The sequence below is a fragment of the Bos indicus x Bos taurus genome, chromosome 26 (genome assembly GCF_003369695.1).
Source record: "Bos indicus x Bos taurus breed Angus x Brahman F1 hybrid chromosome 26, Bos_hybrid_MaternalHap_v2.0, whole genome shotgun sequence".
NCBI lineage: Eukaryota > Metazoa > Chordata > Mammalia > Artiodactyla > Bovidae > Bos > Bos indicus x Bos taurus.
Window position 1 is genome coordinate 21,031,529 of NC_040101.1, and position 16,454 is coordinate 21,047,982.

Below are 16,454 nucleotides of genomic sequence, written 5' to 3' on the forward strand. Positions count from 1 at the left end.
GAGGTGGGTGTTGAAAGTATGTATTTATAGTGCATTATTTTTGCAATAAATTATAAATTACTGTAAAAAATAAATACCAGGCAATGCTGATGGTGCTGGGACCAAATTCTGAGAACCAGCCTCTACGATGAATACTGTATTAAACCCGGTTCTTTCCGCCACCCAGCACCCTGAAACCTCAGGATTTGCCCGACTGCGCCCACACCTAAAACAACAAACGGATTCCCCATTCCAAGCCGGAACTAAGATAAGACGAACCTACATCCGGCGCCTGGCGCATCCCAGTACGTCATTTCCTACCTATGAGAACCCCGCCCTTTCCCTTTCCCCTTCCCCCTCCCCCTCTCCGCCGCGGTCCACTTCACGTCCCTGACGTGATTAAGGACCGGAGGCCTAGAGGGCGCTAGGAATCACGTGAATAGAGAGACATCTCGCGAGGATTTTTAACCTCTCGCGAGACTTCACCCGCCTCTTCTATACCTCCTTCCAGTCCCGGCTTTAGTCCTCCCTAGTTCACTCCCGGTTGAGACCTGAGTTTTTATCCCGGGTTAACTAGTTGTCGACGCGGACTGTTTTGTTGCTGCTGCTGTTGCTGTTGCTGCCACCGCTGGGCTCATTTGCCCACTACCCCTTCCCGTCGCCACTCTCCCAACCCCACACAAGGTAACGCGATGAGGGAGACAGTGAGGCCTCGCTGGGCCTCGACCTCTCACGAGTTGAACCGGAGGCCAGAGGCCGAGGCCGCAGTGGAGACCCCCGGGCGCCGGCCTCCTCTTCCACGCAGAGTTGAGCCCTGAGAGTCCCTGAACGGGGTTGGGCTGGTCGCGGGAGGCATCTTAAGGACGCCCTCGGCCCTTCTGTGCGGAGCCTGTTTGCGGGTGGGGCTCCGGCTACTGGGGCCTCGGCTCCGTTCTTGTTTTCGGTTTCCTTGGAAGCTGTTGGAATTTCGGGGTCTGAAATGGTCGAGCTAGTTGTGGCGGGCTTTGAGGTATAGGGTGACTGAAGGGGAGCAGCCTGGCTTTCACCAACCCTTTTGAAGTCCTTCCAGGTTCCGGGCCGGGATTTGTAACACAGACGAGTCTCGGAAACCCTGTACGTTTGCTAATAAAGCGAAAAACAATTCTCTCCGGTCTTATTTTCAGGAGAAGTACGAGCTGGATTTGGTGAAAGGCCCGTACTTCAGATTGCCTGATTGGAGAGCATCTGTGATGTTTCTTTTACTGCAGAAAAATGCATTGGCAGTATTTAAGTGACTGAAAAGATTTTTGCACTGTGGAGAAGTTTCTAAACACACGTACTGTAGCTCTTGTGGAGAAAGTTATTTGTGTAGTTAATCCAAAAGCCATTTATATTTGGCTTTCGAAGTACTTTTTAGCCCTTAAAAATCGGAAGCCTCAACTCTTTCAACAGTTTAGTGCCTTCTATTTTATTTTTTGGTGATGATATAACAGTCCTGTTCCTTGAGCCTAACGCAGTGTCTCTTCCCTGTTAATAGTTTAAAGAAAATTAGAAATTATTCTCCTCTTTCCTCTTATCTCGTTTTCTGTTTCTATATGTAATATATCTTACATGTTTATAATCTTCAGAATACTTGAAGTTTGTGGTTTGGAGCACAGCTTTTCTCTGAACTGAAAGTAAAGGTAGTAGTAATATATTATGCCGCAGTTGAGTTATAAGGAGTTGGGAACAAAATCGGTAAGGGTTAATTCAGGCCAACAGGAAAAAAATGTATTTTTATGTTTTGGTTTTTTGGTTCTCTTTTCATGACTCTACTCTTTATTTTCACCAGATGTCAGAGGATCTAGCAAAGCAGCTGGCAAGCTACAAAGCTCAACTCCAGCAAGTTGAGGCTGCGCTGTCTGGAAATGGAGAAAATGAAGATTTACTAAAATTAAAGAAAGATTTACAAGTAAGTATGGGGCAATACTTAATAGTTTCATTGCTTGAAAAGAGTATTTCTGTGGCTTATAAGTGGTTATTGCCTAGAATCTACGGGTATCCATAATATCTTTGGAGGGAGTGTTTCTCCCCTTCACACCCCTTGTGTGTACATGTGTGCACCCACAGAGGTATACATGGCTTCTAAGAGACGGGTTGCTTCCTCAGTTTGTGTACATCAAAACAATTAATTGAAGCATTGTTCTTTGTTGTGTCACCCTTATATGCTCTTATAATTTTTAAAAGTAAGAGTTAATTTTATAAGTCACTATCACTCTAGAAAAAGAGGTACATATAACTTGACGGTGGATAACATTTCTGTTTTTAAAGACCTGGAAAAGGAATTTTACTTCAAAGGGTAACTAAAATTAAAGGAGGAAAATATAACTTAATCAGATTATATCAGATTCTTTTCAATGCCACAAGATTTCTTTGAAAATGAAATAGAGCACTCATGCCAGAGATCCTGTGTGTGTGTGTGTAAGTGTAACAAAGCTAGCTCTAGTGCCTGTGTTGAAAACACATAAAAATACCTAAAGAGATATTTTTTTTCTGCATAAATGTTACATAATGTTTGAACTTAAGGCTAGGTCTTATATGTAATTATTGACACTTGTTAGCAACTTGAAATTAAACCGAATCTATGTAAAAAGGCGATCTGAATTTAATGTGTTCCTTTTGTCCTGGAAGAGCAGTAAGTATGAAACCAGCTTTTTAAAACTTGCCCTGGGGTTTCAAGACAAACATAAAGCCATAGAAGTAAATATCTGTTATTTCTTACAACACTAGGTTGATTAATAAAACACCATATACAATATTTGTAAATATCCATGGCTTTCATCTAATTCTGAATCTGATTTTTTGGAGAGTTTTAAAAGATGTTTTGATTAGATGACTTATCTTCACTGATTTAAAACAACTCGAATCATCTTCATACTACGTATCGTTTCTCTCTGTTTATATCATCCTCTTGCCAATTAAAATGATCAATATTTTAGGGACAGTAGAACTGCAAACAAACAAAACTTACTTGAAACGGGGTCCAGATTCACAATTCTAAAAGCTTACCTGGGCATAATTTAAATGAGTTGAATATTTTCAGGTTCAATTTCTGGATTTAGGATAGATGTGCATGAAGTTGCAATAGTATGTTATTTAAAAAAAAAAAATACAGAAACCAAGGCTTCTCTTCAGTATGTAGAAGTTAGGCCAGTGGATTTCAGGGAGCTAGTCAGTAAGAAAAAATGTTTTGGGAGCAGTTTCTCCCATCTTAGGCCAACTTTCTGCTTGTCTTAGAGAGCCTGACCTACCCCCATCTCTCTCTCTCTATTTTATTAAAAACCAACTTAAAAGCAGTCCTTTTTCCTTTTGAAGAAAGTAAAACATTGTGCCCGTGTTGTATACTTCGCTTCTTGTATTTAATTGGCAGTAAGAGGGAGGGGTGTATGTGGAACTGGTGGAGCGGGGAGTTGGGAGTGAAGACAGCACTGTTACGAGTCTTGGTATTTTAGTAGTTCTGGAATACATTTCAGAGTCTGGGCAGAATTGTGTTAGGACATGATCTATAGTGGAAGTACTAAAGGGAAGGAGACCATTGTTGTAGGCATTGTAGTAACCAGGTAAATGGCTTACTTAGGGTTCAGTTAATGATGACCTGGAGGTCGTTCTGTAAAATATTCTTTTTTAAACAACCATTTTGAAAAACATTGTCCAATAGAACTTTCTGTGGTGATGGAAATGTTCTATATCTGCTGTGCAATATTATAGCTGCTAGGTACATGGGGCTATTGAATACTTGGAAAAAGACTAGGATGGCTGAAACACTGAATTTTTAATTTTATTTAAGTAACCATATGTGGCTACCTTATCAGATGGCACAGATTTAGAAGTGCACGTTCTAACACTTCAGTTAGCAATAACAGAGAATGTTTTTCCCGACCAATCTTGACCTCAAATTCTTTTCCTCTCATGGAAAACAGTCATTTTGGTTACTAGATATAGTTTTGTTTTTGAACTGAAAACTACTCAAAGATGGAACACATCGTTTAATATTAGATAAAATTCTGAAAAATATTTTGCTATCTGCTTCCATCTAGTAATTGTTATCTCTACTGACTATAGCTACAGCTTCTATTTTGTCATAGGTTTTTGTTTTTTAAAAAATCCTTTTCCTTCCTTGCTTTCTGGGATATGCCTTGTGCCATTGGTATTTAATTCTACCTTTTATATTTGCTGAAAAGTCTTCTCAGACTGATGACTGAGTTTGTAGTCTCCTTTATTTTTTTGTGTTCCTTTTATGGAATATCCTTATTCTGGTTAAGAATTTGTTTGCAGTTTCATTTATGCAGAATCCTTTTTCTGCATTTTTTCCAGTGACTTTCATTTTGCCAGTAAGGCTTCTATGTTTATCTCTTACCACACTGTCTTTCATATCAAGTTACTCAATAGGCAGCAAATCAGTCTTCTGAAATCCTAATTTGTTTTCTTTTTTCACTTTAAAGAAGTGAGTTTAGTAAAATCCAGACTAGCTAGTTGACTAGCTCCCCAGGCAGTCTGTGATAATCACAAAAATAGTCAATTTATTAGGCTGTTTTGCTGAATAAACTGGTTCTAAAGGAGGCAGGGGTCAAGTCACTTGTCTCATATATTACAGTGGCTCTCTGCATCCCCGAAACGCCTTCCTTCAGTAAGCAGAGTGCTTGAGTGCACCCCCTTTGACCTGCTGATATGTAGATCACAACATCTGATGCTTCCTGGAATTGCCGATAACTGTAACTGCTGCCCATCTGTCAATGAAGGAGCAGTTTCAGAACTCAGACTTGGGGGAGGAAAAGTAATTAATGGTATGTACCTTTAAGAACTCCCTCATACATGAAATCATATTTATAATACTTTGGTCCATATGCACATGTGAATAAAAAAGGACATTTAGAAGGGTCTTCATAATTGTTGGGAGGGGTATGTACAACATGGCAAAGTGAAAAGACAGCTAGGGATAAATGCTCTTGATTTTTTAAAATGTCTTTTCAGTGCAGGGCCCTGGAAATTACAACCACAGCTTTTCAGGACCCTTCTCTTTGGTGAAAATGTATTTTATTATGAAAACATAGTGGAAAGATGTTTTATTCTAAGAGAAGTAGAGTTCTAAATATTGAGATCTAAAAACACAGACTTCATGTTTGTGCATTAGTAGGCCAATGATCCCTAGTTAAATTGAATTATTTAATGATAGGAATTACGTAGGCTTTTGAGTCAGACTTACTGGATTACATTCCTAGTGCTAAAAGTGGTTAATTAAAAACAAGACTGGATAATTTACTCTCCTTCTTTGTGTAGTACATCATCTATTTATTTGGACATCCCTTGCTTATTTGCAAAGGATTGTCTTAAAAGGTATTTGAATGGCTATTTGGCACCTAATAAAATTTCATGAAAGATATTAATCTACTGAATTTTTAACTTAAATCTGAGTCTTCTAGTATTTTCATTCGTAAAATTTTTTTATTCATAAAACTGATCTTTCTCCAAGGGCTTTAATAATCCTTTTTTTTGTTGTTGTCCTTAAGGCTCAAATATAAGTTTTTAAGAACTAGTTGGGAAGATTTAAAATCTTAAGGAGAGAAGTAATATTTCACTTGCTTGGCTATTATTAAACCTCAGTGGGAGCCAGGAGAAACTGAATACAGAGTGTAACTTTGCTCATTTTTCTCCCAAAACATACAGTGTGATGTTTAAGATACTTTGTGTGCAACAGCAAAGGATGAGTCTTCATCAGAGTAAAAATATAGTGGATTGGTAGCAGAATCTATCAGTTTGTTTTTATTAAGTTTTTTAACCAACTCTACCAAACACCTTTGAATGAAGTCAGTAAGTGTAAGCGGAGAAGGCAATGGCACCCCACTCCAGTACTCTTGCTTGGAAAATCCCATGGATGGAGGAGCCTGGCAGGCTGCAGTTCATGGGGTCGCTAAGAGTCGCATACGACTAATCGACTTCACTTTCACTTTTCACTTTCATGCTTTGGAGAAGGAAATGGCAACCCACTCCAGTGTTCTTGCCTGGAGAATCCCAGGGACAGGGGAGCCTGGTGGGCTGCTGTCTCTGGGGTCGCACAGAGTCGGACACGACTGAAGCGACTTAGCAGCAGCAGCAGCAGCAAGTGTAAGTTAGAAAATGTATTTGTCACACAGAAAGGCTTTACCTACCTGTGTGTTATATTTATTTTACTTTTTCCTTTTAGTTGAAGCTGTGCTAATGTATTTAACATTATAGTATTGGGATATTTAAAATCTGACTTGGTAATTTGCTTACCCAGATAGGGTAAGTATTACAATAAATGAATAGAAAAACTACTGTTTTTTTATACATGCCTATAGTATTTTAGTAGAAATACATATGAGCAGGAACATTTTTATTACTAATAATGCTCCGTCAAATTTTTGGGGGCTTATTTTATTTTTTTTGTAGGGAGAGCATCCCTGTTGGCTAGTCAGTTAATACTACTGCCGAGCAGTGCCCTATAAAAAGTTCATTGGAATTAAATATATGTGACAGTGATAATGAGATAGAAAGGATCTTGAATCTAGTTCAGTGCCTTAGAGTTGACTATTTCTCACCTTTAGAGAGATCTCTTTAGCTAAAATAGGTGCATAAAAATAATGTACAGTGTAAATTCAAGTTCACTATGTTTCTGTTAGTATTAGAGGTTAATTAAATTGAAAGGCAACTGGCTAGGTTTAAGTCCCACCACCACTGTATAAAATGTTTTATCTTAGTCTCTACTTGGGATAATCACAGTATCTACATCATAGTATCATTATGAACTGCAAATAAATATGTGTAGAGTAGTTAATGAGTGCTACATGGTATGAGAGCTGTTACCAAAAACTGAAAGAACTTGCTTGTTGAAAGTAGGTGACAATGTGAATTATAAAGATAATGGTTTTTGTTTTTCCTTTTTAGGAGGTTATTGAACTAACCAAAGACCTTCTGTCAACTCAGCCTTCTGAAACTCTGGCAAGTTCAGACAACTTTGCTTCTACTCAGCCCACTCATTCATGGAAAGTAGGAGACAAGTGTATGGCAATCTGGAGTGAAGATGGACAGTAAGTGTAGAAAAAAAACTAACTATAACATGAACTAGTAAAGTACAATGGTAAGGTGATTTTTATTCAGCTTGACCTACTCTATTTTAGTCTTTATATGGCTGATACGACTTACACAACCAATTTGATTCTTGGATGGTTACCATTACTATAGTTTTTAGCTTTAGAGTAAGTTTTAGGGCAGAAGAATGGCTTGGATGCTAGATGAAATAGACATGAAATAGAGGAAAGTGAATGGATTTTCTTTATTTTAATACAGTCTATAAGTTCTTTTTCCCTTGGGTTGAACATTGAGTAATGGTTGGCTCTCTTAGACTTCTGTGAAGCACATATATTGAAATGATTGATATAAGAAGTATATTTTCTCACAGAAATTGACTAAAACACATTGAGTAGATCTGTCAGAGACTTCCCGGGCAATATTTTGATTGGGACTTCCTTCCTAAAAAGCCAGTGGCTAACTCTAGCTGCTTTTTTGTATTATCTTTGCCAAAGGGACATTTGATTGTATTAAGTTTCATTTTAGACACATTTAATAGTTGAATCACTGCAGTATAAGTCTTATAGGCTGAGTATTAAACCTTTACTCACCTGCTTACAGCCATGATATCTTTACAGGTGTTATGAAGCGGAGATTGAGGAGATAGATGAGGAAAACGGCACCGCTGCAATCACTTTTGCTGGCTATGGCAATGCTGAAGTGACTCCACTGTTGAACCTCAAGCCTGTAGAAGAAGGAAGGAAGGCAAAGGAGGACAGTGGCAACAAACCCATGTCAAAGTAAGTGACTTTGACTTTAGCATTTTAAATGTAATCTTCCTCATTTGGGTATTTGAGGTTGTCTGCAGAATCTGTGCAGGCTAGATTAGGATAAGAAAGTTATAATACTGTTTACAATTGTTTTGAAGGTTAGCAGCGTATGGTTAACAGTGTCTGTTAATACGTATACCTAGGTAAAGTGAAGACATTTTGGGGTTCCTGCTTAGGCATTTAATACATATTTATTAAGAGGATATCTTAAGATTAAGAGTAAAATTAAGAGTATGTCTCAATAAACCAGGTTCTGGGTTCCACCACAGCAAAGAAGACCAAAACAGGCCTTGTCTTAACTGCGTTTACAATCTGAAGAATAGACACATAATGAAAGAAGAACTTTAGTGTAGAAGTAATGGAGGAAACACAACAGATACTTTTAGAGAACAAAGAAAAGGTAACAAGCTGCATTTTTGTCATGAGGGCAAATTTCTTAGAGGAAATGACATGTAAACTGAGATTTGAAAAGGACAGATGTGGGCCAGTTAATGAACTAGAAGGTATGATCTTGAGCAAGCTGCTTACCTTCTGATTCCTCATCTATAAATCAGGGATAGTAGTATCTCTGTTATGGGGTTGTAAGGATTCATTCATAGCTTGAGTAAAACTTATGGCACAGTTCTTGACACATAGGCTTTCCCGGTGGCTCAGTGATAAAGACCCCCTTGCCAGTGCAGGAGATGTGGGTTCGATCCCTGGGTTAGGAAGATCCCCTGGAGAAGGAAATGGCCACCCACTCCAGTATTCTTGGGGAAATTCCATGGACAAAGGAGCCTGGCGGGCTGTAGTTCGTGGGGTTGCAAAGAATCAGACATGACTTAACAAGTAAGTTAAACAAGAAGTAAGATTTACATTTAAAACCAAAAAATGGGGAGGAACATAGAAGTAACAGAAAGAAATCCTTTCGTTAAAAACTTGGGGCTTGAGGGTGGGTAGCTTAACAAGAGAAAGAGATTAGAAAGGTAGAGGCCAGATCATAAAGAGCTAGAAAGCACTAATGTATTTCAAGTGGAGAGGATTTGATATGTTCATATTTGAACTTTTGAGTGATTACTGGCAGCAGAGAGAAGGCAGCTACTGCTATCATCCAGGTATAAGATGATGGTGACCTGAACCAAGGGAGTAGCAGTAAGGATGGAGCTGTGTATGGTTTGAGAGTTCTTTATGAGATGGAATTAACAGTTTCCAGTTAACTTCTGCATTTATGCAGAAGTTTGCCGTCTTTTGATTTGTCTACTTGTTTTCAGAACTTAATTTGCTACATAAATATATTTGAATATGGGAAAATATATCATCTATTAACAACATTTGATTTAAGCATCCCAATAAGAAAAGTAGATTGTAGAACAACATGAGATTTCTGTTTTTAGTCTTTGACATTGTGTAAAAACCATACTTCATGGAAGTGATTATATGATACAGAGAAGTCTGAATCATATTACCTCATTTTGAATACCTCTGTATTCATTCCTTTGGTGATAAGTGTTAACTTAGCAGGAATTACTGAGAGAACTTTTAGGCTCTGATTGGAAAACCCTAGTTGTTTTTGTTTTAAGAATTGCTAGCTATGATTTCCCTTTGTGCTGCTGAGCTCTTCCAATCTAGATGAAATAGTTTTGTCTGCAATGAATCTTTGCATTTTCCAAATGCAGCATATCATACTTGCTAACTGCCCATTTAAAATTTGATAAAGATTTAGTTAGCTTTACATGTTGAAACTCATCTTTTTCTTGAAACAAAACTTGTAAAAGCTATGTAAATGACAAATTAAAAGTCAGTTGAAATATTGGATTTAAATGGGTAATAGATTACTACAGTTGTGTTTAAAAGCTTCCACGGATACTGTATATTCCAAATAACATTTATTTATTACTAGTCCTGAGTGATTGGCATTGACGTTAGTGCTTTTATTTATGGAGGGAAAAGTGTGTAAACTTATTCGATTTTGGGGTTTCTTTGGCGGGAGAGTGGTTGCACTGAAGTCATCTTTTAGTTGAGGTCATTTTGAATTGACATTTACCTGTTCTGTCCACACAGAAAAGAAATGATTGCACAGCAGCGTGAATATAAAAAGAAGAAAGCTTTGAAAAAAGCACAGAGAATAAAAGAACTTGAACAAGAAAGAGAGGACCAGAAGGTAAAATGGCAACAGTTCAACAACAGAGCCTATTCTAAAAACAAAAAGGGCCAGGTTAGTAAATCCTTTCATCACACATACTTTATAAATTTGCAGAGCATGGCTGTTGTTAAAATAACTTTAAAATGAAGAAGGACGTTCGATGAGATTTAAAAAAATACAACTGGATCTTGAATTCAGAATCCTCTTTAATCTTCTTTTTGACTTACTGAATATAAAATATCCCCATTAGGCACTGTCTCTGCAGTGGAAGCACTGTGAATGAATTTATATTAGGAATTATAAAAGATCTAGGTTATTTTCTTTTATAAACTAAAATTTGAAAACCTGTGTGCTATCTTACATACCACTTAGAGTGTATTGAACCTTACTTATGTTGGGTATCACTGGAGGATTTTTTGATCACTCAAGTTTTCTTGATGTACTTTTCCTTAAAGGCGTATTTTGAAATTTTAGTTTTTTCCAAAACCAATAAAGAATTCTTTTTTTTTCCTCTCTCTAGGTAAAGAGGAGTATTTTTGCTTCACCCGAGAGTGTAACTGGCAAAGTTGGAGTAGGAACTTGTGGAATTGCTGATAAACCTATGACACAGTATCAAGATACCTCTAAATACAATGTTAGGCATTTGATGCCTCAATAATCAGAAAAACTGTTGGATTTCATCTCTGCAGGGCTTTACATTTACCTTTTTATCCTTATATTTTTCTAAAGGTAAATTATTTGTTAGATGAGTAAAGAAAATACCATTGTTGTCATTGTTTGACTTCAATAGAATGAAACTTGAAATTGCAATTAATAACTGCTACTCATTTAAACTTTTTTTTCATTACTACTACCAGTTTCCTCAAAGTTTATTGGATAAAGCAACTTTTCTAGATAAATGCTGCATAAATACAGCACTTAAATGAATTATTCATCTTCCTAGTATCAGGTACCCACTTAATGGATGGTAAATACTTTTTGTAAAGTTCTAACTGGGAATTTTCAGATGCTTTGAACTTGCCACATACTCTAGCAATTCCCTGGAACATCAAGACAAAATACCAATGTTCTAAAAAGAATTTCTCTTCATTGTTTTTCTTATCTTCAGCTTAAATTTAGCTATTGTCCAATTAACCTAAAACTAGGTTAATTGGTAAATGGCAAAGTTTTCTTTTCTGAGGTTTTTCTCAATAACTTGCTTCCTAAGCCTATTAGGCCATCTCTAAAATTGATCCAGCTCTTTATTCTTTTCATTGAATTTTAGTTTTATGTAAGAAACCATGTTTAGGACCAGCTACCTTTTCTAATGTTCTTTTTTTTTTTTTTTTGTACGTTTGCTTTCCTCCTGTGTTTTCACTTACAGTAGTGGTGACATTTTTTGGATGTGTAATGTTTATATGAGAAAACAAAAAGCTGATGTATAGCCCTGTATACAATGTAGATACTATTTTTGTAAAAAACCAAGGCTAAATTAATGAACAAGAGTACTGAATATTTCATCATTAAAAATTTACTGTATTTCTTGTGCATTAATCTGACCATAATTTCCCTGTATATTATGTTCATGTAGCTGAGTTTATAATTTTTGTTAACTAGATCAGTCAGCATTTGTTGGTAAGTGAACTTCACAATTATCCTGAGTTGAGTTTAAGCCAAATATATGCATAGGAAAGGGTCCTCCTATTAGTGGAAGAAGATGATTTTTAAGATGTGTGTTAATTTCAGTTTTTGTATGTTTAACTTTTATTAAATAAAGTGTTTTTAAAATCTCCAGGGTGTGTTAACCGATAGGTAAAGTCTTAGCTGCCAGCATTGATACAGTGATTAAGCATACATCATTTCCACAGAAAAGAATATTGAGTAAGTAATAAAGGTTTTGGTAAATCTTTATGTACTCCTTATATTGGACATAAGAAATTGGATCCTAAAGGACAAACTAGTTTTCTTTTTATTTTAAGGGCTGTGTTTCATAGAGATGTTTGTAAATTTTTGGTAGAAGGAGAAAATAAAATTTTTTATTTCGTAAATTTTAATTTTTTGGTAGACCTGTGCCACCTTTGGCCCTGTGGGCCTTCCTTTTACAAATAGGCATATGGCAGGAAAACAAGAGCTCTTGTGTCAGAGATCTAGATGTGACCCTTTGAGAAATCCTATTTGCAGGATGATGATAGTATCTCTGGACTAAACTTAAAAATTAGGAATCCTGGGGAGACCTGTCTCATAAGTTGAGAAATGCTTAGTGAGAAGCATGATACCAATAGTATTTTACAAATGCAGGTGGTTAACCTCTCAGTTTTCTAAAATCAAATATGATGCTTGGTCTTATGAAGTGTTGTTATAAAATTTAATGCAGAGTTTCCCTGCTTGTCAAGAAAGGGGACTTGAACCTTTGAAACTGATGGACTGAACCATACTTAATGGCCCCCTTGTGGCTATGGTTGCATTTGTCTTCTCAGAACTTAACATTTGACTTTACATTTGACTTTGTTATTGACTGTTTCAAGGGAAGGATAGTGTTAAAACCTGCCCCCCAAAAAAACAATTTTAAATTTTAGTTGTGGCAATTTTCTGCAAACCAAAATGAAATACATCCGTTTAATGTAACAACTCATTTTTAAAAATGCTTGTTTTTTTCACAGTGAAGGGTGTGCATATGTGTGTGGCTTTCCATTGCAGTGCAGTTTTAATGCTGTGTCTGCCTTTAAAATAGCAAGGGAAAACTTAAGTGACAAAGGAAATTCATAGTTTTTAAGTTGTGTGATGTCTGTAGATTGTGATTATATAAGGTGAAAAATACCACTTACAAATTAAGCCAAGTATTTTTAAAGCTTTGATTTGAATTTTTGCTTCAACTTGGTATTAACTGAAATACAAAAGAAGGAAGAAAATCTATTAAAACCAATAAGGTTTTGTATTTGTTAAAATACTTAAGAGTTCAATAAACATGCACTGGATTGTATTAAGTATTTGTATTATACTGTGAAACCACCAAGTAGTATAAATGATAATTTACAAGTTCAGTAGTAAATGTAAACATTCTTTATATCTAGGATTTTTGAGTTGCAAGTTAAACTGAATTTTTACTGCAGTGGAGAGGAAGAGCATAGCAGGTAAAATAACAGGTAATACCATAGTTTAAACAAAACCAAAGTTACTGAATCCCCTTATACTATGATCTTTTTTTTTTTTTTAAGCATATCTATATAAATGTACTCTTAAGAAACATCTCAAGAGGTTTGGAAACCATTATTGACTTTCTGTGAATTTGTTTTGGCCTAGCCAGAGTAAGTATAAAAAAAAACGAACACAGATGAAGGTGTTGGATTTCTGTGAGGGTCTTCACTTACCTTTCAGATTATGTATAAAGTTGGTGCAAATGCAATTGCAGTTTTGGACCTTGAATTTTAAGTCGTAACTAGGGTGAAAGTGAACTAGCTCAGTTGTGTCCGACTCTTTGCGACCCCTCTAGACCATAGCCTACCAGGCTCCTCCGTCCATGGGATTTTCCAGGCAAGGATACTGGAGTAGGTTGCCATTTCCTTGGGTCAAACACATCTTTATTAATCAAAATAGGAACGATTACAATGAACACATTTTTGCCAACGAGAAATAAGTTTATTCTTAGCATAAAAATCCAAGCCTTGGCATTTAACGAGTTCTTGGAAAGTATTTTCTGCCTCCTGCTGGTCATGGGAGTGTATTCCCTGCAAAAAAAATCATCAGGATTCTCAAAGTGGTATCTGGTTGGCCAGAGGTCAGGTGAATAAGGAGGCTGAGGCAAAACTTCATAGCCCAATTCATTCAGCTTTTGAAGTGGTTGTGCAACTTGGCAGTTACTAAGCAGTTACTGGCTGTTGACCAATGCTAGCTGTAGGAGTTGCAGTTTTTGGTGCATCACATCAATTTGCTGAGCATACTTCTCAAATGTAATGGTTTCGCCAAGATTCAGAAAGCTGTAGTGCATCAGACTGGCAGCAGACCACCAAACAGTGACCATGACCTTTTTTGGGTGCAGGTTTGGCTCTGAGAGCTGCTTTGGAGGTTTTTAGTCCAACCACTGAGCTGGTCATCACTAGTTATCATATAAAATCCACTTTTCATCATGTCACAATCTTGAGAAATGGTTTGTTGTTGCATAGAATAAGAGAAGGGAATACTTCCAAAACAATAGTTTTTGATTTTGTGGGCAGTGCATGAGGCACCCATTTAACGAGCTTTCCCACCTTTCCAATTTGCTTCAAATGCTGAATGACCATAGGGATGGTCGACATGGAGTTCCTTGGCAATTTCTCATGCACTTGTAAGAGAATCAGTTTCAGTGATGGCTCTCAGTTGGTCTTTGTCAACTTCTGATGTGCACTTCTCATCTTCAAGGCTCGCTCTTCCTTTGCAAAACTTCTTAAACAAACCATCATTGCACTGTAGGTTCATTAGAAGTTCCTGGGCCAGATGTGCTGTTGTGAGTTGTCTCTTTTGCTTTACAACCCATTTTGAACTCAAATAAGAAAATCGCTTAAATTGCTTTTTGTCTTAGTATTATTTCCATAGTCTAAAATATAAAATAAACAGCAAGTAATGAGTCACTAGCAAAAAAACAAAAGCATGAAATGCACACTAAAATGATTAAGAATGTATTCCAATGTCAAAAAAGGTCAACAAGGCAGAATCGCAATTACTTCTGCACCAACCTAAGTTTCTTTGTGTGTGCCTTGAGCAGGGAAAAGCAGATCCGAGAAGAATGCTGGGCTTCTGGTAGTTGACAGCTGAACTTGACCAAATTTTGGATACTTAAGTCATCTTTTAGTTGCTGGGGGGAAAAAAAAACCCTGGCAGTTTACTTCCACCAAGCACTTGACCGGTTCATTTTTACAGAACCAGTACACACTTGTTACTGGAATTATTAAAATTGTAGTTTGTTTCCCCAGTTAAAGAGCACAGCTAAAGAAGCCATGGTTATGCTCATTAGAAGAAAAGGGTTTTTTTTTAATGTTTGAAGAGCTACTTTCTCAACTTGAGGCCCCAAAATCATGATTATTATTTTGCTGGCTCATGACTTTCCTTTTTTTGGTGGAACTGATGTGCATTTGTTTTTTCCCCCTTTTAAGCCCTGTAACTCACTTTAGCAAGATGCAGTGAATTTCTGACCACAGAAACAATTCAGGCTTGGAGGAAACACTTGACTTGGGAGCAAACACTTGACTTTGGAAAACTAGTGTTGAAGTCTGAGATCCGCAGCTAGGCTAGTCTTTAATAGATGGTAATTGTCCAGTTGTCCAGTTGTTCATTGCCCAAAAGTGTGCGAGGAGGAGGAGTAAGTATCCGTTTGGTTCTTTTGCCCAGTTTTTCCCTCCAAGAGCACTGTCAAGTTTAGTTGACCTAGCTTTCAGAGTGAGTGTGATGAAGCTGCTAATTCAGAAAAAATTGTCTTCTTAAATTTGTATTAATGTTAGAGGTATTTTATGGCTTTTGTGTTTTTACAGTGCTATTCTGTGCTCTAGTGTGAAAATCTAGAATATACCAATTATTGTCCTACTGGTAAAGACTTTTAAAAGCATCTTCCATAGCTAAGAGCTTGAGAAAATAGAAAATTCCAAAATTTTAGGAAGTTGGCAGAACTTTAAAAGAGTTTCATTTTCATTTTAAGTCATTTCCCTTAATAATTGATTACTGTATGAAAAGGTAAAGGGGTTCCCAGGTGGCACTAGTGGTAAAGAATCCGCCTGCCAGTGCAGGAGACGAAAGAGACTCTGGCTCAACACCCTGGGTCAGATTATCTGGAGGACATGGCAACATGCTCCAGCATTCTTGCCTGGAAAATTCCATGGGGGAGAGGAGCCTGGCAGGCTACAGTCCATGAGCCTGCAGACAGTCGGACACAACTGGGTTACTGAGCACAAAGGTAAAACAGAAGGAAGAACTGAAGCTGCCAACCAGTACTCTGTTTTGATCTACACTTATTATTTAAAAGAATCAGATGGTATTCCATAAGAAAACTAGTTTCCTGTTAGATCTAGTACGTAGGGCAATAAGATTCTTTTTCATGGTGAGGCCAGCACTAAAATAATAACTGGGGCACTCAATTTATTATGCAGCAGTTACTATCAGTGTATAACATACTCAAACTCAGGTCCTTTTTTTAGGAAGACCAGGTAATCACGAAAACCAATAACATGACTCTTACAAAGCCTTTATTTAAAAATTTCTATGGGATGTCAAAATTTACGTCTTAAAATGTATAACCTGCCACAGAATTGTGAAAATGAACCATTTTATTAATAGTCTTTTTTGGGAAGACCCAGAGTCAGAATAACTGAAGTTCAGGATTCAAGATGAAGAGAATATCTTCCCTGGTAGCTCAGAGGTTAAAGCATCTGCCTCCAATGCGGGAGACCTGGGTTCAATCCCTGAGTCTGGAAGATCCCCTGGAGAAGGAAATGGTAACCCACTCCAGTATTCTTGCCTGGAAAATCCCATGGATG

General features: G+C 37.1%; 1 protein-coding gene across 2 annotated transcripts; it reads left to right on the forward strand.

Annotated features, from left to right (window-relative positions):
* The first annotated feature begins 445 nt into the window (after positions 1 to 445).
* Positions 446 to 12,008, forward strand: SMNDC1 (survival motor neuron domain containing 1). Of its 2 annotated transcripts, XM_027529281.1 has the most exons (7): positions 448 to 663; positions 1,790 to 1,909; positions 4,592 to 4,781; positions 6,901 to 7,043; positions 7,662 to 7,823; positions 9,894 to 10,047; positions 10,496 to 12,008. In XM_027529281.1, exons 3-7 carry the CDS (start codon positions 4,779 to 4,781, stop codon positions 10,631 to 10,633), a joined length of 600 nt encoding a protein of 199 aa, XP_027385082.1. In that variant the 5' UTR covers positions 448 to 663; positions 1,790 to 1,909; positions 4,592 to 4,778; the 3' UTR covers positions 10,634 to 12,008. The 2 variants fall into 2 exon arrangements, with proteins under 2 accessions (XP_027385081.1, XP_027385082.1); XM_027529280.1 differs by lacking the exon at positions 4,592 to 4,781 and having other exon boundaries at positions 446 to 663.
* Positions 12,009 to 16,454: the final 4,446 nt, after the last annotated feature.

Bases quoted from the DNA above. Each gene is read 5' to 3' on its own strand.
- SMNDC1 (XM_027529280.1), top strand. From the start codon at position 1,790: ATGTCAGAGGATCTAGCAAAGCAGCTGGCAAGCTACAAAGCTCAACTC. The intron at 7,044-7,661 runs GTAAGTGTAGAA...ATATCTTTACAG, and splicing joins ATCTGGAGTGAAGATGGACA to GTGTTATGAAGCGGAGATTG. The intron at 7,824-9,893 runs GTAAGTGACTTT...CTGTCCACACAG, and splicing joins GGCAACAAACCCATGTCAAA to AAAAGAAATGATTGCACAGC.